The 24,932-nt window shown below is 36.9% G+C and overlaps 1 protein-coding gene across 10 annotated transcripts in view; it reads left to right on the top strand.

Annotated features, from left to right (window-relative positions):
• PTPRK (protein tyrosine phosphatase receptor type K) overlaps positions 1 to 24,932 on the top strand; it is a 408,592-nt gene that overhangs the window by 356,018 nt on the left and 27,642 nt on the right. For 3 of the 10 annotated variants that reach the window (XM_061378250.1, XM_061378252.1, XM_061378259.1), the window contains exons 14-18: positions 14,934 to 15,072; positions 16,168 to 16,209; positions 18,361 to 18,390; positions 21,906 to 22,066; positions 24,146 to 24,193. In XM_061378250.1, coding sequence (XP_061234234.1) covers positions 14,934 to 15,072; positions 16,168 to 16,209; positions 18,361 to 18,390; positions 21,906 to 22,066; positions 24,146 to 24,193 — 420 coding nt within the window. The remainder of the gene's footprint in view (positions 1 to 14,933; positions 15,073 to 16,167; positions 16,210 to 18,360; positions 18,391 to 21,905; positions 22,067 to 24,145; positions 24,194 to 24,932) is intronic. The other 7 variants (XM_061378255.1, XM_061378257.1, XM_061378256.1 and 4 more) reach the window with 5 other exon arrangements.

A 24,932-nucleotide genomic window follows, 5' to 3' on the forward strand; every position in this document is an offset into this window, starting at 1 on the left:
ATTTGTTTGGTCAGTAAAGATTACTTGAGAAATAATTTCTTTAAGCTTAGAAAAAAGTATACAGGCTTAGAAACCTTATAAGTAGTATTGAGTGTAAAAGCAGTGCAATAGTTTGAGGCAGTAGTTGTTTGATTTTGAGGAGGAGGAAGGTTAAATGATGAGGTCCACATTAATATTTTTCTGTTATGGAGAAGGTAACTCCACTGTACTCATTTCAGTGACTTTGGTTAGTTGATTTGTTTTTACCTGCAGGGTAAGAAACAGTTAGGACCTTATTTGCTACAGCTAAAGTTGAAGACTTAGTAGCAATGACCCAAGGTAATATATATCACCAGGACATTGACCTCTAAATCACTCTGTGCAGATCTGACAGTGTATTTTAGTCAGGATCTGTAACACTATTTATGTTAACACTACATATGCTCTTGTGCCCATCTCACAGAAAGGCAGACAAGTTATGCAGAGATACATTGTATTTTGTGTGGTGGCAGCATGTGTAGTACCATCTGGGGTTCCATTGTTCACCAGCACAGGGGAGAATCTTTCTAGAATGTGCAAAGTAATGCTTGTAACAGGTCTGGGATTGTGCCTTTGGAAAGATGGAAAGGAAGAAGCCACCTATTTTGATCTCAGAGATCCATGATGGGTTTGCTCAGCTTTTCATTCATACGTATCACTCAAATTTACGTAGCAAGGGAATACAATTCAAGTCCAATTTAAACTGACATTTACAACCAAAAATCATTTATTTCATCTAAAATAATTTTTTATCACTAAAAAACTGTAAATATTTTCTGTGTCAGCCATTACCCATTCTTTTTTTGTGTTTTGTGCTTCCTTATTCTTGGTTGGGTTTGTTTGTTTGGTTTTTTTTCTGTTCTTTCTTTCTTTTTCTGTTTTCCTAATAGTCCAATTCTTTTTTCATTGTGTTTTCTTTGTTCTGCATATCTGTCTTCCAGTCTCTCTGTCTTTTGAGATCTCATTTCCCTAGCCATGTCTGTATTTTCATTCTCCTGTCAGACCTAGGGCAGCTCCTTTAACCACAAGCTGTCTTTGCCACTAAACCCCGAATCAGCTTTCTTTTATCTCCACACTCTCTCTTATAGCAGGGTTTCTCCAGCCGTGCGGGCCCCCTAGGGAGAGGTCCACAACCAAATGTGGAGAGTGTTTCAGGGAGGATAGCAATCATATGCTATAGACAGTAAGCTCTTTTGCCCAGTATGTAGCCATATTAATAGCAGCTTGAAAGGCTGCTTTTTACCCCATTTCTCAGTTAAAGAAACTTCATCTGATCGAGATGCTTTCCAGTAAGCAAGGACTGACTCATCTAAAGTCTCTTCTCTGCTGGGTTGAGGCAGGACCTGAAGAGCAGTCTACAGGCAATCAGTGGCCACTGAGAATCTCTTAGCAAAGCAGAGCATGAGCTTTTTCTTAAATACTCAGGGCCAGATGCTTACAGCTACAGTCAACTTTAAAAAGTGTGCCTAGGAGCCAGCTCTGACTGAATCTTAGAGGACTGATTTTGAAATTCCAGCAGCCTCAAAAAAAAAAACCCAAAAAAAAGCCTGAAATGTGAATCTAAGTGAAATACTGAAACTGGAAGTAATACAAAGTTAAATTTGCATTCCCTGCATTTCAGAGAATACTGCTTCATGTATTTATTTATTTATGAAAGCAAGGCAATAATGTCTACTTAGAGCAATGAGATGAACAGTCTTAGTTGGTGTCTTCGTGTATGAAGTAGGACTCTTGGAATAATTCCCGTTGGAAGAGACATCTGGAAGTTGTCTAGTCAAACCCTTACTCCAAGCATGCGCAGCCTAACTGTATCTAAATTGGAAGTTAAATTAGGTTGCTCAGGCAGTTGTCAAGCTGCCTTTTTAATGTCTTCAAGAATGTCTCTCTTTGGGCACCTGTTTCAGTGTTTGACCACCCTCATGTTTTGGGGAGGGGGATTTCTGTCTGCTTTGGAATTTCCCTCAGTATATATCATGTCAGTTGCACCTAATCCCTTTGCTGTGCATCTCTCTGAGCAGTCTAACTGTATCTACTCTGCATCCATTTACCCATAAGGCAGCTGAAGATGGCAACAAGATCAATTTTCTCCTTTCTTCTTTTCTCCAAAGGTGTTTTCTACCCTATGCTGTACCATGGTGTGGTGTTACCATCCCAAGTACAGGGTGTTGCACTTGCCTTTGTATGTGAAAAGAGATGGAAATATTTTCCACAGAGAATATCATGTGTAGCTGAGGGGAAACATGTCAACCTGGTGCAAGATTGGGAGCACAGTTGAACATTTATTTTTACTGGTTACATTGAGTAAAATGCTTAGGTCTACAAAACTAGAAGATTACTATATCACTTCTCCTTTCTCAGTGGAGTAATGGTAAGTATATTTACCCTTAAAAAATCAGTGGGATTAAAAAGACAGTTGACTTTCAACTGCTATAGATTTTCAAAGAATTGTATTTCTTGCACAGAGAAAACAAGCTAGTTTTTTTTTAGATTTTAGATCCAGTTACAGTCTTATTTCTTGCTTTTCGTTTTAAGCATTTTGTCCTGCTGAAAAAAAAATAGATAAATATTTACCTTCTAAAGTGTTCTAGTGATCAATAATGCTTTTATTGTTTTCTCACGAAGTTTAATGTACTACCAAGTTATTTAACATTTGCCTCAGAAATATGTTATTGTTCTCCACTTTATTTTTTAAATACTTGAGGTATGCCAGCAGTTTTGTATTTCATTTTACTTTTGGGATATTCTGTAAGTAGCAGACATGGTCCTACTGGATTGTGTAATGTTTTCATGTAATAGTAGTCTTATTATTACACCAGAATCAGAGAAGAGAAGGTCTTACCTGGAGATACTGTGATTGCATTGATGGGCTAATATTTTTCCGCAGATGTACATTTCTTTTCAAAGATTAGTTAAAATGTGATGGCGTGTCTGATTTATAAGAGGTGCTCAAGCCATCTGAAAGTCATCTCTTGTGTTGATACTGTCTGAATATGTCAGGGTGACGTCATGTACCAAAGTCTGAAAATTTTGGCTAGTTGCCTCTTAAGAAAACTGATAGAGAACACTGCCTGGGTTTTAAGGAATAAGAAGTTGACGTGAGTCATTCATCAAAGTCGTATCAAGTTAGCCACCAAGTAAAGCCATTTTTCACATTCTTGAAAAGAAGGGCCATTTTTGCTGTGGATGGTCAGGAATATCTGCTTATAGTGCTCACACTGTGGAGTGGCCTGTGTGTTTCAAAACACAAGTCACATTTTGCCAAAAGGACAATTTACATGAGATAGATTCAGGTGTGTCTTAGCCTGTGGCTCTGATCACTAGAGCACATTGCTTTCATGTCAGTTTATTTTAATTTTTGTTCTTATTTTAAAATGCAAATTTCATTTTAGTAATTGTTAGGCAAAGTTAGGCAAAATATCAGTATAGATATTTTTGCCATCTCATCTGCAAGAGTTCTTGGCACTACTTCAGTTTAAGGTGATTTCCTCCAAATCAGTCACATTTTAATCAGATCACAACTGGCTGAAAAACCTAAAACCAGATTTAAATCATAAATACCACTACAGTAATCTTCTTTGCCAGCAACCCATTACATAAATTGTAATACAATATTTGCATGTTATAGTTGTCTTTATTCATTTTGACTTCCATGTGAATTTGAAGCTTTTGTTAGACGTATTGTTTTTTTCCTTTGATACAGTTTTATTTTCTTGGAGAAGGTAGCTGGGAAAGCAACAGCCCAAGGCATATCCAATAGAGAGAGCTAATTTCATCCTCTGGATAAAAACAACTAAATGCTCTACAACCCACAAAAACATGCAGCCAAGAGGGCCACAGATTCACTTCCAAACTAATTTGTTTTAGTTCTGCATACTATACAACCTAGAACTGATTTTCCTATAGCCTGGCTGCCTTCTGACAGAGTAAGCTTTGTGCAGTTAAAAACTGTTCCATCTTTATTGTTTATGAACCAGTGTAGTAACAAATACAGAAAGTTTATCTAACTTGGATCATGAAGGCTCTTTCTTACATCTGGTTCTCCCATCACAGTTTTGTATATTTACTTGAATAATGGAAACAACAAAAAGTTTTTTACTTTTTTTCAGAAAAAGAAATTGACTAGAAATTCAAGATTTGAAGGGAGAAAGATTTCTGTATGAAAGGAAAAAAAATGTGAAAAAGTAAAGCCAAAGGTTCGGAAAGTGGCAGTACACAGCAACAGTCACCATGTTTGCAGGCGTGTGTTTCCTGTGGTCTGCAGGGCTCCCACCTCTTCCTCCTGCTTGAAAGTTTCTTTAAAATATTAATAACGTAGAGATATGTAGAAAGACAGCCAATGACATGACATGAAAGGCTTTTAATGTCATTACAGGTCCTGATCTGAACTCAGTAGTCAATATCAATCAACCCAGAGCTACAAACATCAGTGTGCTTTTTTCAACACTGTATGTTGTTGCAGTGCCATTACAGCTGTATTTCTAGATGTCAAATGTGGCAAACAAGCCTATAAACAGGCTTGTGACTTCTTACATGGGGTTTAAGGCTTAGGTAACATATTTATGTTGTAAATGATTGGTGTAGCGGAAGATGTCAAAGCTTTCAGTCAGCCAGACTGTTGCCCTCACGTTGCAGCTGGTAGACTAGCGTGGATAAGCACCAATGATTTGATGTTTCAGTGCAAAATTGGGTGGTCTAGCTTAAAGTGCTGACAGAAGACCTTTCAGATGTATCTGGATAAGCAGATTTGGGAACAACTGCATAATTAGAGTAATAGATGAGACAGTACTTTCAGCCCACTGAAATGTGCAGCTGGGTGATACCCAGTTGTTCTGAAAGAGGGTATTTGCCTTTCCCTGGTACTCCCAGACCCCCAGCTTCTTGAACACCTAATCGTGCTAAGGAATTCAGGAGAACCTCAAGAGTTTTGACCTGGGTAACTCTCTGAAAGTGAATGCTCTTCCAATGGGAAGATTTTAAAGATAAATTATCTGCCATGGGTGTTGCACACCAGTGGATCCTGTGTTGTTTCCCAGCTATCCCAATGAACTCCTATAGAAAATGAATCTTGTCAGGAAAGTATTGTATAACTGAAGAAGTCACAAAAAAATTCTGTAGATGGAAGAATAGAATTAATGTGAAAGAAAGTATCTTTGGTTTGTTCAGGTTACTTATATTTACATTTTCACTTTATTTCAAAAAGCACCAAAGTTTACAGGAAACAAAATACTGAAGGCTGGCACTCATGACAGTAAGAATTCAGGATACTAATAACCAAAAGGGGCTATTAAGGACTAGTTTTAGCACTGTATAAACTTTAATGCATATGTATTTGGGGTTTTTTGAAAAGATAAAGGAAACAATTTCTTTTCTTCCTCATTGCCTTTGCCTTTTGATTTCATTCTCCATGTATTTAGCACTGCATCTAAGATAATTTTTAATCTTGGCAATTTATACTTTTTGAGCTAGTATGAGTATAGTTTGGGTTGAGAGTTTGCAGTTTTGTGGTGGAGGAGAGTCAAGCTGTCCTTGCTTACTTCAATGTAATTGCACAGGTCTGCAATAACTTTGCAAATCCTACACTACCAGTAAATTCTCACTTACAATTTTATAGTTGCCTTAATTAGCAGGAGTTATTCATAGAATGTTATTTTCAATAAATATAGCAAAATGGAACTTCAGACATTCGAGAGTAATATTTTTCCCCATAAACCATGTTGTATGCCTATATAAATGATAATAATCGTTATAATGTACTTCTTCTGCTAACCTTCCTAAATGTTACCTGGTGGAAAGGCACATAAAGATGAGGCATTTTGTGTGTTTGTTACCAAACATTGCTTTTACAGTAATTTTCTTCAGGTTCAATTCTGAGCTAACAAGCCATACAGGAGTCATTGTCAAAGCCAGATAATTTCTTAATGCGGTGGTTTTTTTGCATAGTTTAAATTTTGTAACTAACATCAAGTGAGAATTTATTTTTAAAAACACATGGTTTTGAAAGCAGGCTGCTTGATCAGGCTAGAACTTGAAAGCTGATTAATTTGTAGCATGGCCAAATGCTAACACATTTTTTTCTTCCCCCTAAAAAGCCTCATAAATTATCTCATTACCAGAAGGCTGACTGCTTTTGTATGTTCTCAGGAAAAAATGCTGCAACAGGTCTAACAACAGACCCTTTGTACTTCGGGCGTGCTCATAGTGACCTGAAGAAATTGTAACAATCCATTAGATAAGTTGTTGATAAATGGTTGTGATCAGTTGGGTCAGTGTTAGGGGGCTATTCCCAACCAATACCCCCTTCTAGAAAATCAGGGAGAAATAGTGGTATAGATTGCATTGTTTCACTCCAATACTTTACAGCACTCATGTTATGTATTTATACAACTGTTTTTCTATGTGTAATAACCATTTGGTTTGAGTCTTTAGATCTCTGCTTCCATATTGGCTACTGAAAGAAGTACATCAAGTGCTCAAGAAAGTCTTATTCTGAAAACTGATTTTTTTCCAAGACACAGAAAATTAACCAGATTACAAATTAAAAGGAGATTGCATTAGGGATTTCAAACATGCAGCTGTTATGGGATGTGACCTGATATTTTGAAAACCACACTTAGTATTGTCCACAATTCATATTTTAGGAGATCCTGTAGCCTTTAAAAAATCTAAGTTTCCACACAGATTAGGATTTTTTTCAGGCTAAATCTCTAGCCTTTTCACTGTTGGTGACAATTTTGAATGGATGACCTGAAAGAGAACTTCAAAGATTGAAAAAACACGGTACCAAGCCCCTGAAATAATGTATTCTGATTCCTTTCAAATATTTGTTCTCATTTGTTTTGAAGGTAAGGCAGGCCAGAAGGGGAGGGGAGAAGAAAACTCGTGTCTTGGGTTTTCAGGTGTCAAATAGACTAATGAATAGACTCTAATTTATCCATGGGGTAGCTTTCCACAGTGATAATGTCACTTGTACTGTACATTTTGGAGTTGACAATTCCAGAAGTACAGTTGTGCCACCTGGGTTTTGTCATGGGTTCCAGCCAGGAGGAGTCTCCCCTCTCTTGTGCACTGCTGCTGCAAGAGAGGGAAGAGCTGTGTTCTTCTAACCTTGGAGTTTGCTTTTCCCTTGAGACATTTCAGAATCCTCAACCCACATTTTTATCTTGTGTCCTGCCCAGTAAAAACAATTGAACCCAAAGACAGTAGTGTAACTTCAACATACACCCTGATGTATAATACCTCATCACAGTTGACATCTGCATTCACCAAGAGCTTTTTGTGTCCTGGGGACACAGCAGCGTCACTGAGCCAGCTCGCTTAAAGCTAGCATAGTGATGTCTACATAAACAGCTGTTTCATGCAAGAGGATAGTAACTTCCAAATCAAAAGCTGTACAATCTGTAGATTGTAAGATGAACTGAACATTTTCATTCCCTATAAGTGAATCCTACCCTTGCATACTTAAAAGGTAGCAAAGTGCCTACAAAGTACACACACAAAAGGTATGTCTTAGTGGCAGATGTAGTAGAAATGCACTGAAGGCACTAATCTGTTCTTTCAATGTGACCCGTGGGCAGGAGGGCAGAATGCTGCTGGTACGTTGTCTCCTCAGCGTTGTTCCTGCCTTGGCTCTCGTCATCTGCACTTGTCCCAGAGTTGACAGCTAGTGAGGCAAACAGATTCAACACTTTATTCACTTGATACTTCTGTATCTTTTAAGGTCAACTCTTTCCTAATTGGTTATAAATTCATGAACATTACTGTTTTCAGAGTAGTCATTGTGAATTTAAATTGCTTCTCAGTGGAACATTGCAGGAGTAAGTCCTCATTAATTTCATTTCAGACCATAGTAGCAGCAGACACTTGGTTCACCTGATTGTTTCCTTGTTTTTTCCTACCGAAGTAGTACCAGTAAATGGACTGAACCGAAAGTCCTGGAGAGTAGTGAATATGGGATTGTTGTAGAGGTTTTTATTATTATTATTGTTGTTGTTGTTGTTGTTTGACTTATCAAAGCAATATATATATATATATATATATATATATAGTGAAAGCATAACAATACTGGCCAGGAACTGGTCTTTTATATATAAATGTGTATACTATACTGGAGTTTCCAGGTAACATCCTCGTTATTGAATAGATATGCTGTACTAGTTTGTTTAATCAATTAAAATGCATACAAATATTTATGAACTGCATGCTTGTAATTTAAAAAACATCCAGTAGCATAGTCTCAGGATATTTTTTTCTGCATTATTTGGAACCAGGGTGTGTAAGCAGGTGGTCACCTGTTTACCTGATACCGTATTTTTATGCAGAATCACCTGTGGGACTTCCTGTGCTTAATTTCTGTAGCATCCTGTACTATCCCAAATCTGACTAGAGGTTAGCCAGCCTGAAGCTGTATTTATTTCATTTCTGCACATAAGCCATCTTCTGAGAGGGATCAAAAAGCTCTTTCAGAAGGAGCTATAGGGGCCCATGGAACGGTGTCTATCCATTTCTGCAGCAATGACCTTTTATATAGAGAACAGTGGTAACTAATTTTGTTTGTATGAGGGCTTAACTTATCACAAAGCATTGGGCCCTTGAGGACCGCCCTTTGTTAAGCATAGCTGGTAACATCTGTGACACCTCCCTTTCTCCCCAAGCAAGAGACACATATGAGGACAAAGATGGGTACAGTATGTTGCAACACAAAGTGAGGCAGCAGATTTTATCTAAGCATCACCTCACTATCCTCCTCCTTCAGGATGGGTGTGGAAAAGAGGCTGGTGGTGCCAGATACCCCTCTTTTCACCAGCAGAGCCTGTTAAAACTCTTCTCCTTGGGTCAGCCATGGATCCTGGTTACCATGGTGACAGGGATGAACCTGACGCTTCAAAGCACAGCTTGGGAATCATAGTTTTGTTCGTAATCAAATACATTTTTTCTTTTTAATAATGCTACCCTAAAAAGCTGTCATTTAGAGTCCTGGAAGCAACAGCTTAGATGTACCCATGTCCTACTGAATCTCTGTCATGGCTTCATCTCGCAGAAGCTGTACTCCAAGAGAGAAGCTCTTTAGAAGATATAGAGAAGGGAGAATTGTGAGGATTCCTTTCCCAGTAAATGTATCTTCAGCTTTCAACTTGTAAAAGAAAAATCTTGAAGGGAGGCCAGCGGTGTACCAAACTGACTCACATGGGGAAATGTGTGAACAAGTTGCACATCCCATCTCCCCCATACCTGCAATAGCTCATTCAAGTGTTTTCATCAAATAGAATCAGCTGAGACTTTTTTTATTTTTTATGTAATTAAGCTAACAGGGGTTACAGATCTTGTTTCTCTGAACTTGAATTTATTAATTAACTTTCAGGCTTCTAAAAATTTCCTTAATTGCACAATGATTATCATTCTAGCAAAACAGTAACAAAACAAAACTTGAGATGGAACGGTCTTTCTAGGTGGATGATTAAAACACAGGCAGACAAGTCTAAAAGAAAATACTCATCAGAGGATCACTTAGTTTTTCAAAGAGCCCTTTTCTCAGGTAGTAGACTGTCATATCTCCAGAGCTGGCTATAGAACTGCAGTTTCGCTTGATGTTATCCTGATATTACCTTGTTGAACTCATTCAGACGTCATTCCTGGATTTAATTAAAAGTTTTTGAATGCCACATAACAAAGGTGTAGAACAGATTATCTCAAGCAGAGCTATTTTGAATATCAAGCTATGCAGCAATAACACCAGTTTGTGAGAATTCAAAGATCTGCCATAAACAGAAATTAACATTCAAAGAAAATGCAGTGTAATAAAATAGCATCTTTAATCATGCATAAAACGGAGTTTCTTCCCTTGCTCACACAAAAGAAACCCAGCATAAAATGCTGTGAATGTTGAGAGTCAAATGGAATGGTAAGAATGTTATGCATAAAATCTTGTTCAAAACCTCTGATTTAAAAGCTGTCTTTCAGAAGGCTGTCTATTTTTTTAAAGGTACCATACAAGCAAAATCCTACCAGAAGTTTCTTTTTGAATAATTTTGTTTGGATGAGCAAGTAGAATATCATTATCTTGATTCCAGCACCATTTCTTTAGGAAGGTATAGGTGAATAGATTTTGTGCTGAGTCTAAAATTCTCTGACGATTTTGCAAAGCTGTGTGTAAATTCTGAACCACAGAAGGGAAGGAGAAGACAGGAAAGCAATATGCACTGTGACTGGATTCCTTATGCCACAGTAGACTTTAAGAATTAAGTATAAATATTATGAATACTCAATTTTAGAAGTGGGTGTTGGATTTTTAGGTATATTTGATTAAAGATGTGATGAAAGAATTTAGAGGAGTTGAGTACATTGGAAATTGTGAGAATAAGATGTACTCTACCTCACCAACTGTTTAGAATTTTACTGTCCCTGAGAGTGTTAGCAATCCTAGTCAAATTTGGTGCTATTTACAGTTGAACTCCATGCTATTGATCATGGACATCAACTGATTGAATATTGTCCTTTAGCATCCATGAAAACAAGGAGAACTACTTCTTTTATGGTGACTATTTTCAATGTGCAGAGCCAGAATCACTGGGTTGAGTTATTTTATGAACTCTGTGAATGCCACTGTGGAATATGATTGCTGTTATTGTTCATTAGTTCAGAAGAAAGGTGAGTGGATAAGTTACTAACCCTAGTGTTCTCCTCCCAGTCTAGCTCATAAATCTTCTGTGTAGGCAGCTGTTCATATGGAGGTGGGGGAGATGGAATACAGTTAACTCTGATCAGCTGCTTTTACAAATTTTATGCAAGATGAGTTTGCACTGGTTGAAAACTGAAGGATTATCCCTTCTTAGACTGACAGGGTCAAATTGTGAAAAACAGTAACATGCAAGGATATTGTAAAAATTAACACTTAATTGAAGGCATATTGCAGTCAGGCTGGCTAAAGGAATTAGTAGCCAATAGCATCCAATTTTGTACAATCAGCGTTCTGTTAACACGCAAGGTTCTTTCTCAAAATAATAAATTACCTTTTAATTATCTTTTAATACTGGTAAATTACCTTTAATACAGTCTGCTATTCAAGATATAAGAAAGGACTGCAAGACTAGATTACTGAAAAGGAATGTTAGGAATTAGTAAAGCATGTGGTTTTATAACTTAATTTCAGACCATTTTTACCTTCTTTAGAAATAAACAGTAGTTAACTCCAATCATCACAATAATTCAATTTTCAGCAGCTGTATCTCTCTAATTTAGAGATAAGGATGTTGGGGGGGGAACCACATCAAAGGCCTACAGAATTCAAAATAGATGACACCAGTAGTACTCTCCTTGTCCAGTGATGTAGTCACTCCAGCATGGAAGGCCACTAGTTTGGTTAGGCATGATTTGCCTTTGGTGATGCCTTGGTTAGTTGTGTTGATTTGTTTGGCAAAACGAGCAGTTCAGTCTATAGAAAAGTCACTTCAGAGAAAGAAAAGTCCTGACAGTCCTATAGACGATAGAGGGAACAAATTCTCAGGGTCAGCAAAATTTCTCTTCCTGCTGTAGTCCTTTTGTAATCAGCAACCAAGAGACACTGACTGATATATCCCTAAATTTAAGCACAAGGCTTCTGTATTTTTCTCCTTTGCTTGTATATGCGTAAGCTACACATGCTTATTACAATACACTTTATCAAAATTAAAGCACAAGTAATATGAAATACCTTCAAATTCCTACATTTCCTTAGATGATTCTATTCTACATTCAGTAACGTCCTCAAAATAATATACTTATTGCATGCAATGCACATACACATAAATAATAGATTACAGTGTGATTTATATCTAAAATTTCTTTCATATAGTCCTGAAATGTAACATTCAGTCTAGAGAATGCATGTTATCTGGTGCTGGAAAACATACATACAATAATCCTGGCTTCATTTAAGTCAAAGGCAATTTTCCTGTTGCTACTGGGGAAAGAGGTAGCATTTTGCCTACAGGTTTTAGCATTTTGGATACAGGATGTTCAACCACTTGTTATACTTAGTCTATCACCATACAATATAGTTTTTCTCCACTAATTTAGGACTCTGTGATATGTTTCTAGTGGGCACCAGCTTTGTCTCATAAGCATCATTAAAGTTCATGGAATGAGTTACTGTCTCTTACTCCAAACCCCTTAATGTAAGGAAACCAGAATAAATGGGCAAGCAGCTGGCTTGCTTGTCATCCTGGCTTTCCACTGTTATTGGAAAAACAACAGTGAAAAACTTGGTCAGTTTTGAACAGTTGCCGATAATCCAAACTCAGTCTTTCTTATAGAATATATATATATATAGGAAAACACCAGTGCCAAAGTTAGGCGAATAGGTAAACTCCCTCAGTAACTTTTCCTTCAGATTTTCTGAGAAGTGTATAGTTGTTTTTCTAAAGTAGCTGTTCTGAATGAAATAACATTATAAGTGGCCAAACAGTAGGAAGCACCTATACTGCAGTTTGCTCTGTCAATGAACCTTGCTCTTTCTTTCTGTAGGGAAGGGTGAGATGAAAGCTCAAAGCTTTTGGATGTATTTTTGAGCCTTCAGCTTTGAAGTGTGTCTTCAGGTCACATCCAATCCTTCTGATTCATATTTTGAAATCTCTCAAAGACCTGGCCTTAAATCTCCATCCACAGAGCTAAATCTCTTGCGCAAGCTTTAGTTATTTTGCAGCTTGAGTAGTTCTTACCTTTTCAAGGTCCAAGCTACACAGGTGCGCTTGCATTGTACTCATGGCAGTTCCAGACACAGTGACTATCCTACTCTAGCGTGCTTCCCTCTCTGCCCTTCCCACATCCTTGCTGGTTTTCAGTACCCTATGCAGCAAACATGAGCGGTTTTCCCCTTGGCATATACAACTGTCTATATTTTAGCTTTGATTGGTCATTTGATGCTACTGATTGGCCTTTTGGCTCTACTGTTCATCAAATGTTCATTCGTATTTGTCATATCCAGCCCAGCTAATAGTTGACCACTGAGAATTTCAAACACCTTCTTTCGGTTTCACCTCAAAAGTCATGCCCCTCATTTCCTCTGTTAGACAGCATCATATGTGTGTCCAACATTAATTCTAGCTTGTGTGTATGTGTTGTATGCATGCAGCTACACATGCAGACACCACTTACCTGATCCTCTTACCCCAGACACCTCAACAATACACATAATACAAACAAAATACAGTATTAAGTCCACACATGTTATGTATGCAAGTATGCATACAAGCATATATTTACACAAAGTAGGAAGCACTTAGTATTTCTCAGCAGATAGAGTTCAAGCTGTAGGGGAGAGATACAATTATGATGATGAAGTCTTATGATGATGATTATGTTTTATGATTAAAGCACTGCCAGATCTCTCACTGTCTGCCTAGCTCTCGCAGAGGTGTCTGAAGGAGAGCACGTTCCTAACTCAGAAGGTTGTTTTGAGGGTAAGTTGTTTGTAAGTGGGTCAGGTACTGCTGAGATAAAGGTTACAGAAACAAATAATAGAGTGATTTTAAACAACAGCATGATCCATCCCTCAAAAGATAATATGGGTTCCTGCATATGGAACCTGAATGGAAATGGTCAGAGTAACATGGTTAAAATTAGAAAGTATTAGATACCAGTAATCCCTGGTACTGACAACGCTGGCTTTCTAAAAGGCCTGTGGAGCAGATTTTCAGGGCAGCAGTATTCTTCCTGTGGTGTGGCTTTACCTTATTTTTCATTCTGCTTGTTTCGGTGGTCTGTTGAGATGGAGCCTGGTTTCAGAGTGAAGGACATTTACCGTGTAATCTCATAGGCATGATGATACCAACAGCTTGTAACTACTCTATGTGCAGCTGCTGTGAGGGGGGAGAGGTTAAGTGGCACCTGCTGCATGCTGGGTGGAGAGCGAAAGAAGGGTCAGAGAGAGAAAAAGCACACGTACCCATCTGTGCTTCTGAGCAGGGGAGAGGCGAAGTGCTGAGCCACAGCCTTAGAAAGTAAGAACTAGAGAACTGAAGAGCTGTGTCCTATTTTACAAGTAAACACCTCATGGGGTTTTACCCCTGGCTGAAACTTATTTATATTTTTTGATATTTTTGCCAGGCTGGAAAATGCTATGTTCCTGGTCCTTTGCACACCAGGCTCTGATGCAAAGAAGTGCAGACTGAATGGCTGTGCACTTTCACATATATTCTGTTTTCCTTTCTGCTGTAACCTGTGGCCTCAGCAAGCTCAGCTGTGTTATGGAGTGGTTTCATCTCTGTGTAGTACAGCAATTTTTCTTTTCTCAGAGTTTATAAACAGAAATAAAACTACTGCTGACTTTAGGCTTGGTTTTGTGGGTGACCTTATTTGGAGAATCAGAATTCCCAGTAGAATGCAGATTGCAGGCCAGATGCTGTAAGGTGAATATGCAACGATGGACTGAAATTGGGTGAAGGAGAGGACTGGAGTTAAGGGTGCTGATTGCAGCTTGGAAAACAGTTTAATTTACTGCTTGTGAGTTAATGTGATCTCAGTAGTCAATGTCAAATATTCTGCATGTAATACCAGAAAAAAAGAACATTAAAGGAAGTAACAGTGATTTAGTTGATAGATTATTTCTGCTTTGTCTTCAGCTTTGTAATACAGTAACGTGTTTGGAAATCCAGATGCATATACACTTCTGGATCCATGAAGTTATATATATATATATATATATATATATATGCAGCTGTACACACATACATAGTCATATTCTTGTTGTTGCAAATGTATGGCATGTAGATTGAAATTTATAGTGTGCCTGTATACATATGTGTAGACATATAAACACATGATGCATTTATCTATATTCTGGCTACTGTATTAAAACACACACATATTTGGAAATTGTCGTCGATTATGATCTTGTCTCTAGTGCTTACACATTTAAGCAACTTCTTTTTTAATTCATTTAGCAGCAGCAACAGAAGAACCTGAGGTGATTCCAGATCCAGCTAAACAAACAGATCGAGTGGTGAAAATAGCAGGAATAAGTGCTGGAATTCTGGTATTCATCCTACTTCTCCTTGTTGTCATATTGATCGTCAAAAAAAGGTAAGAAAATTATCTGTGCTGATTCTTCTTTTTTTTCTTCCAACTCAAACAATAACTAAATGGGTCTTCAAAAAAAAAATGGAGTTTTAGGATCAGTAGCTCACATCATCTTTTTGATAAGTTATTTGTGTTTCCTGTTGGGCTTGCTGTGATTTTTATGATGGAGTTAGAGGATATCTTTATATTCGAGATCCAATAATTATACATTTTCTCATACTTACTTGTTTCCAACTAGTTTTAAGTTGCAGTTGGAGGAATGTACAAAATATTAGAATAGGTGGAATTGAAATTCATAGACCCTTTTTTTTCCTAATCAAAGTAAAAAAAGAATAACTTACTGTGGTTTTCATGTTATAATCACATAATGAATTTTATTTTCTATATGCAGCTCTAATGAGTTGTTTGTATCTGTATGTTATCCAACTTGCAAAATAATGTAATTTTATACCTCTATTTATGCTCTTGTAAACCTGGAGTTTTTCTTAAAAGTCATAGTACATCACTGTAAAATTATCTTTTGAGTCCTTAGTGCATGAAATTGTTTTAAAGTGTATTAATTTGAATGAATTCTCATTTTTTCAGTGCTTTCTTAGTAAGCAATATCGCCATCTTCTGGCATTGTACAATTCTAACTCCACATCCAAATGCTCCTACCTATAGTAAATTGCGCTACCCTGTTGCTTGGTCAGTATTTAGTCTCAGCTTTCTAGTAGTTGCAACTCTTTTAACTTGGCATAAAAGTTCATAACATGGCTCTATAAATCCATAGTTTTAGCATCGAAACAGTTTCTCTTTTTCTGTGTACCCCCTCCCTGGCGGGTCCCCTTCACAGGGCACAAGCTGGTTTCTCTGGGGTAAAAGAAGACCTTTGTCTTTCGGTGGTATGTGCATTGTGTTCCCTTGCCTTTTGCAGAAGTCTTAATGAAAAGTATATCTGTAAATGTTGTGACTGTTCCTCTGAAATGCAGCTTGCTATTACTTATAAAGGTTTAGAAAAAAAAATCAAAATTGTACCTAAGATCATTCTATATGTTATAATTACTGGTTTGCCTTAGATTTTTTTAATTTATTGCCTCTTTACAATTATCCCTGGAGATATATAACTTGGAGAAGAAACGTCTGCATTAGAAACATTAGGTATGCTTACAGTGTTCTGTGTTAGTTAGCTACATACGTGATTTTTCCCAAAAGTGCTTTTACTTTTCTCTGTTGTTTACCTCTGTGGTTGAGAATTAACACATATGTGAAAGTTCCAACTCATCCTATGCAAAAATGACATACAGTCAGCCAATTTACTTTATTTACACAACCTCAACTTTTTAAAAACAAAAGAAAAAGTTGTTTTTCAGCTTTTAGAAAAAAATACATATTTTATAGCTTTATTGTGGGGTATGTGCTGGGAGGATCATCTCAGTGCGTGATGCAGTGGTCCCCTTATGCTTAATAGAAAAGTGTGTGTGTGCTTGTGTGTGTGTGAGAGAGGGAGAGAGACTCTGTACCACTTTATAATATCAGTCACTTCCAGATGGGATTGGCTAGTTTTTCGAATAACAAAACCCAAACAAACAAAAAGGCCTAAAATTCAATGTGTCTATTTTTTCTGTCCTTTTTACCTCTTGCATTCAGAGTCCTTTCAGACTTGTACTTTCACTGTTGAGTTTTTTGATGAAAGCAAGTTAACTATGTCCGTGAAACAATAGTTTAGAATTTCCCCTTTTCTCCCCTTCCTTCCTCTGAACCTGTAAAGGCAGTACCCTCTTAGGAATGGTACTTGATTATCATTCTAAAGCACACAACATTTATAAACTTCTGTACTATTTTGTACTCAGAATAGGTGCAAAATTAACCTGTTTAACAAATATTTTGTATTTGGCAATTTTTCATCATGATAGTTTAATGAGTTGTATACTGTGTATGTTATAGGTGTGCCATTCACCCCTTCCCCCCTGCCCAAGGGAAAGTAGGCAGGGCTTTTTTAGTACCAGCTTTAGCCAAGTTCTTTTACGAAAAGCATAGAAAACCTTTGTATATTTAATTCAGTCCATTTAGTGAATCAGGGCCATTCATGTCATTAAGCCAGGAACAGCTGTAAAAACCCCGATGCATTCACACGTACGTCAACACACTTAGCTGTGGTGGGACTGAAAACCAAATCCATTTGAACCATCTCCTGTAGTGTACATATCCAGTGATCCATTATGTAGTATCCCTTTTGGTACCTGAATTGACTGCAACTTATTACACTGAAAAGCCAATAAAACAATGGTTTCTGCATTTTCATTGGTTTCGTAAGTCATATGCACAGCCATCACTATCTCAAACTGGTTAAATGCAGCATTACATTTTATTGACAAATGGAGTACTAAGCAGTTTTGTTCATGAGCTTGCGATGTTTTAGGCTTTGCCTGATCATTCTGTACAAATTGGTTTGAAGTTTTCTGGAATGAAGCTCTTAACAGCTCTTAAAGAGTTTTACTGGAGTAATCAAACCAGCTAAGAAAAGGGATACTGCATCTTTAACAAGCAATTCCATTTTTGTTTTCAGTCATTGTTGGACTATTTCCAAATGTCCTTCATTTCCTTCCATTTGTTTACCTTCCATGTTTTTAATGCTTAGCATGACTACATCGGCATTTCCAACTGTAAGATTTTAAAACAGAAGCATATGTTTGCATTCAGGAAATGTGTGGTTTATATGTCAGTACACACATATCTGTTGTGAACGTGCATTCTTTAATATGTGTGTACTCATATAGCTACATAGAGTATGCATACAAACATATATGTATACACCTGTGTACTCATAAAGATGTTAAAATGAATGATATGAAATTTGTTTTCTGATTAAATGTATTTATTAGTGGAATCTTTAATTTTTGTAACTGAAAAGTAAAAAGCCTATTTACTGCACAAGATTCGTACACAGCTGTTCATTTGTCATGACATCTAGGTGGTAATCATTATATTATGCTGAACTGCATGTTGAAAATACACAATCCATTTAATTTTCAAATTTTTTGGCAACAGATGAAATTTCAGCATGTAATTTTCTCAAGTGATCTTTCTAAAAACAAATCATTTTTAGACGCTATTGTGTTGGTTTTTTTTTACTTGCATGGCAAAGTAAGGCTAGTTTGTGCATGAGCAACTTGAAATGCTAACCAAAGAAACATGAATTTTCCAATTTTTTTTTTAACGCACATTTCTCTGCTTTATTGAATGTGACAGAGTCACGCTTTTCATTCACCATTGCTTCTCTTTTTCCACTGTCTGTGATTTGCTTGCCAGGAGGAGCTACTATTCTTACTCCTACTATCTGTAAGTAGAACACGGGTGACTTATTATTTTATGTGTTTTAAAGATGCAGTATCCCTTTTTAAAAAAGAAAAACAGTCTCTGTAATTTTCCTAAAGTTTTACTGAAAATTACTTTTCTTTATTCTCAGGATTGAAATACTTCTTGTATCGTTCCTGTTATTACTACCTGTTGTTTGTTGTGCTTTTTTTTTTTTTAAAGGGATATTGTATTTCTAACTGTATATTGAGACTTTCACTTTTTGCTACAGTTTTTCCCATAACTATCACTTTAGTTTATTGTAATCATAATTTAATTTGCATTATGATTCACGGCGACATATAACAATAAAGAAAAAAAACTCTTTTCCCATTTCCCAGTGAGAGAACTGTGCTTGTAAATCAAAAATCGTTCATTCTTAACATATCAGATGAGGAGTGATCCTGTGTACCAATTTTCCTACACAGATCATAGGCAGATGCTAAACTTACCTAAATAGGTCTCTGCCCTACCAATGGCAGAACATGTCTGCCTCTGCGGTACCAAACTCTTTTCTTGCTTTACAGAAATATTTTTTGTGGAGTGGTCTGCATTTATTGCTTGTGAAGTGCTTTGCATACACATTTTAAAGTGTGGATCTCGCTTTATGACATTGGTTTGCATAAAGTTTTGCTTCACTGAAGCAAAATTGACTTTTTCTAATACATGTTTACCAAATGAGGTATTTTAAGTGCTGTGACAGTTTTGGCTGTGATTGAGCAAAACAGCTACACCCATTCTTAATTCTAAATAAATGCCCTTGAGTTAAGAGGTGATCTAAAAATGCACTCAAGTGCCTTGATGAACTGGTGGTATCTCATAATGATGCTCTTACACCTTTTAAGCAGATTAGTTGAATTCTTTAAAAAACCTTAAAAATTAAAAAGGAAAATTAAAAAAACCCAGCGCTAAGCTGGTTTAGGCAGTTGCCATTCTCCAGTTTATTGTGACAAATTATAATTTCCTAGTTAAATAACAGTTGCTTCAGCTCAAAATAATTAACCGCAGTTTCATCCTATGATGGAGCACTTTTCCCCTCCAGCTCCCACTGAAACACCCACCTGCACAGGTTCACCCAGCTGGATCCTTTAGCAGATAATGAGACTCATTTACACTTTCTGTCAACCTCAAGTACTTTAACCTAACCATTTGCTTAACTGAAGCATAGATTACATGTGCCTTTAGCTGAGTGAGGGAAGATAAAAAAGGAAAGGAAGAAGAATTCAAACCATAGGGAGCCAGGAGCTGTTGAACAATAAAGCTGTCCTCCCATTTCCCAGCAGCTTTGGGCTGTGGTGCTGCAACACAATAGGCCTTTTAAGGAGTTAGAGCAGAGCCATAAGTATTAGAAAGTAGGTACTGTAATAAGCTAATAACTTGAAAGCCTTGATAGCTGTTGATTTATTTAGCATAGCTAGCAAGTTTTGTTAAAAAGTGATGCTTCAAAGAAGGACTTAATATAGTCGAGAGATGATATGTAATAGTCTTTTTGTTCCATTTCTGAGATGGCATTAGAAAAAGGCGATCTTCAGTATATAGAGTATCTGCAAGGCTTACTTGAAAAAACAGTCTGAACTGGAAATGCCAATTTTGTGAAAGCTTTGGTAGTACTGGGAAGCAGTTACAAACCTCAAGCACTTTCATTTCTGGAGGTTCTAATGGTCTTCATTTGTTCGACCAGAGTATCACTGAAACCAATTTCTCTTAAGTAAATAGGAATGTGTGGAGTAAATGTATAAAATCAAGAATTTTAGAGGGGGCATCCAAATGTCATTGTTTTTTTTATTTAGCTTTTACTGAAAACTGATACACACATGTACACCTGACGTACACCTCAAGGGTTCGTTGAAATAAACGATAGGTTTAGAGACCATCTTTTGGATTTTTGTAGCAATGTGGTTTCTGAGTAGTAATTTTCCAACTAGTCTATCTGTAAATGGGGAAAACGTGGGGAGGGGAAAGAGGGAACAAAATAAGGAGATGAGTCTGATCAGTGAAAGAATCTTTGTTATTCTCAAGAATGTTTTCTCCATCTATATTCTACTTTGTGGCCCCTTATTGTGAACCAAGGGTATTAACTTAAGAAACAATCATCTATTAGGCATTTTCTTAAATACGCAAAAAGATGAAGTGCTTCCTGTCTTGGAGAGTGGTGTAGGTCTTTTCTGGTGGATGTTTCCCAGGACTTGAGAAGTAAATGGATGGATAGTTTACAGTAATATTCTTTTTGTCTTCTGTTAGAGTGTAGCCCAGAATATTAAAAGTTTCTGGAGACTAGAGGAAGAGCAAGCAGTTTTTTAGTCTGAGAAATGTAAGGCAAACACTGTCTAAAGAGTTAACAGGATATTTGGTGATATTTTATGCAGGAAAAGCTTGTGAAGCTAAGCTGTTTTAAACATGCATTTTCAATAACCCAGTATTTTCAGTGATTGTCTCTCTCCCACCTGGTGTCAGATTTATCCAAATAAGCAGGTTGGCTACCTATTATATTGCAGCCAGAGCTTCAGGTGAAAATAGGGAGGTTTCAGAACAGTCTAATGTATGTCAAAGGTACCTGCAGAACCAAGGTGTTATTTCATGCTGCTCTGTGTACTTCTTACTTATGCTTTAAAAGTAGTAGGCTTTAAGTGATAATTAAGTTATATCATCTGCTTCCATCTGGTTTCTGAAGACAGTGAAAATCACTTCCAGTTCTTCCTCAAAAGGAAAGAACTGAGAGATATTTCTCAAGCATGCACTTTAAGGCATTGGCTGTGAATCTGGGGGGCTTAGTTGTACAGGTTTGGTTGCTGCTTAACAGTGACAAATTCAGAGTGTAAGACTGTTAATATCAAAAATGTAAGATGTTCCCAAACTTCATGAAAGGGTAGAGTTATAAGGGGGATTTTGTTTGGTTTTTAAAGAACCAGCGTTCAGTATCAGGAACAAAGTGTGGTATCAAGCTGTATCTTGTGTACTGAATGGGAAGAACAACCTTTAAAATGAAAGGTAATATGAATCCATATTGAATAATTACATCTCTTTTGTTATTTCATAGGGGCTTTTACTAACAAAGTAATTTAGCAGGTTAAATAATTTCTTCCCAACAAGGCAAGCAAGGGGAATGAATTATCCATTTATAAAATCAAACCACCGATTTAAATGGAGATGGTTGATAAAGCCGCATGCACAGATGCTTCTTATTTATCATTTCAGTTAAAATGTAATTATATTCTCTAATTTGTTTATATTAGTGTAATTACTCCACAGGAAAATAAAATATTACCAGGGTACAGAAGTTGGCAGTTCCATTACCCCATTTGTGTGTGTATAGAAAACACACGGTTGCGACTCTTTCATAACAGAGTGCATAGTTTTATCAACTTCATACTGGAAAAGTTGCACTTGGAAAAATCAGCCAAACTTTTCAGCCACTCGGGATTATAGATATGACTGCTGTAGACATCAGTGTTCATGAAATATTAAGGTGGTTTGGGTTTGGTTTTTTTTTGGCTGGGCAGCAAACTCGCGAAGAAGCGCAAGGATGCCATGGGGACCACTCGCCAGGAGATGACACACATGGTGAATGCGATGGATAGGAGTTATGCTGACCAGAGCACCCTGCATGCAGAGGATCCCCTTTCAATCACGTTTATGGACTCTCATAACTTCAGCCCCAGATGTAAGTACAACAGTGATAGATAATCGGGAGGATAGGTGAATATAAGAAACATGGAAAACAGTTTTACCTTTTAAGGAAAATTGTAATAAGCTCCAGGTTTTCTAGGAACACTGGTAAATCCAAAGGTTGAGTAGAGCTGTTCATATGTTATTTTTATTGGTCTGTGGCAAATTATTTAAATATTTATGTGTACTTTCAATATGTGTTGATACTTGCTCTAGGAAAAATACTTCTAGAATATCTCAGTTAAAATCTGAAATTGAGTTTTACCTCATGGGGATGTTTAATACCAACATGTTAAATATTACTGCATAATGCCATGTCTGTAATGAATAATAATATGAGGTCCAAATTAATTTGTTTCTGTTGGGAGTAAGAACATCAGAAGGAAACTTTGACAATTGTTGATGCTGTTTGTGAAGTTTAGGAGCAAGCTTGTTAATACAGCTACAAATTTACCTGTATTTGTATTCCTTTTTTATAGACTTGACAACTGTCTCATTTTGACAAAGTTGGGCAGTTTCAATTTCTGATTATTAAGTGTCTGGATTATAGCTACTACTATACCCGGCACGCTTGCTTGCTGGGTATAACTTCCAGATTCTGCACTATGCCTTGCACAAAAGCAAGATACTCCACTGGTAGACTCAGCGGGTACCTCAAAACTAGTGTATAAGTTACCAAAGAGTTGCAGTTCTGCCATGGAGCTGGTGGGAACACGACCTTTTCACAGCCATGTGGACTTGCGGCTTGGGTTTAAACAGATCTGAGCAGCCTGAGCTGCTTCTGAATTGCCGTCTTTTGGGAAAAGCACTCCATCTCCCTTCTCTTGCCTACCATGCTTAAGCAAAATATAACCCTTAAGGCTCGTCAGTTCTTTCCTGATTGTTATAAGGGAACTGGGTTTTGGCAGAGGGATTATTGCTCAATTTATTGAAGCCTACTGAACTGCACAGCGCTAACATTGTAAGTGTCTCATAATCAATTACAAACAGGAGTTTGACATCAGTCTATGAGTTTTTCTATACAGTTTTGGCTGGAAATGTTTGAAAATTCTCCAAAGTTTGATGTCTCATTGTCATCAAAATTTATGGAGGCAGGTTTCCAAAGACAGTTTGATTTGAACTAAGTTATGATGGATCCCAGGCAAAGTACCCATCAGGAGCCTTCCAGATGGATTGACATGACACCAAGAGCCTATGAGTCCCAGCCACCACAGCCATCTTGGTTGGTTGTCAAAAAATTTTGGCACCACTGTTTTCCAGTGTCTTAAGTATGTGATTTTTTAGGTGTTGGAGGGTTCAGTTGTCCTCACTGTCATCTGTGCTGAGGAAAAGAACTCTCTAAGCTTGAAGGATTTTAGGCAATTTACTTGAGAACTGGGTCTCAATTTTGCCACAAAGATGTTGGTATTTTAATTTTTTTTCCAAATTGGAACAAAATCGCACTGTGGATTCCAGAAATTTCTGCCCAAAGCAACATGTTTGTCTCTGCACAGTTCTATCATTTGTTGTGATAACAAATGATAAAAATCTATGAATTTTATTCCAACATCTTCATCTAAGTGTCTGTTATTTTCCTGTGCTCCTTAAGAGTAGTATCTTTTGGCATTGCGCATAAAAAAGCTATTAACTGTAAATATGTGTATAATTTTTCTAAATTACCTGGAAGGCTTTAAAGAAATACCATTTTATTTTGAGATGAGCTATTCAGGTATTACATGAGAGGATGGGTTTAAAAGAAAAGGAGTTGGCTCTATGAAAGCAAACCTTTATTGTGAAGTGAAAGAACAATAGTGAAGGAGGAACCCTTTCAGAAACTAAATTGCATGTAATGTCTTCTTTTTCTACTTTCAGTAAGAATCTCTTTGCCTTTACCATTACATTTCTGAAGTCCAAAATGACTGCCTTTCATTCCTTTTTTTATTCTGGAACCATGTATTCATTCTGTTTTTCTGTTGTAGTAAAATTAATGGGGTTTAGTTATCACTTGGTTATACTCTGAAGTGTATTGTTTTTATTCTTAAACATACACAAATTGAGGGTAATGTATTTCTTCATGAGCTTTGTTTTCCTACAGTGCCCAATGATCCACTTGTGCCGACAGCTGTGTTAGGTGAGGACCTTAGTCCTTCATTATCCATTCCTGCATGAGTTTCATCTCCTTGCATGACTGAATGCTGAAACAGCTTGTTTTATGTGAAAGATACTATGCTGTTGTCAGAATATAACTCTACATTCAGATTAGCAATTCAGAATTAAACTGACACTGCTCTTAGAATAAAAATTATGTTTTCATTAGGAAGTTATTCCTAGTCAGTGCTAACGGAAGAGTAAAAGAGGAAATAGGTAAATGGAAAATGCTAAAATTTTTCTCCCCAGAGCATTCAAAGTGAGTTGTGATGAAGTGACATGTGAAACTAGAACTCTATTGAGAGATAACATAAAAATAAAATTCAGATCCATATTAGCATTATTTGTCACCCAAAGCTCAATTTTCTAACTAACAAGAATGAAAATTAGAACTGAAAAGGGGAAAACTTCCAAACACCCAAGAAGAAACAACAACTTCATTTGTAGGTTCTGTACAAATATTCCTGTATACCTATATTAATTACATATTTCAATTTATTTTAACCTGTCAGCTTTTCAACTTTGTACTTACTTAAAAAGAACAGCAGGTGTGGCCACGTGCTTATTTCTATGGCACATCTGACACTGAACACATGTTTTAGGGTTTTTTTTTAATGCAAACATAATAATTTGTACCTGAGTTCTTGGTGTGGTAAACAAAATGTGCAGTATTGAGTTTCAGTCAGTTGCTAAGCTTATTTTAGGATAAAAACAAACATCAGGAAGTGGACATA

The sequence above is a fragment of the Neopsephotus bourkii genome, unplaced genomic scaffold, assembly GCF_033783945.1.
Source record: "Neopsephotus bourkii isolate Nb327-2 ecotype Australia unplaced genomic scaffold, CSIRO-AGI_Nbou_v1 NB_1765, whole genome shotgun sequence".
NCBI classification, from domain to species: Eukaryota; Metazoa; Chordata; class Aves; order Psittaciformes; family Psittacidae; genus Neopsephotus; species Neopsephotus bourkii.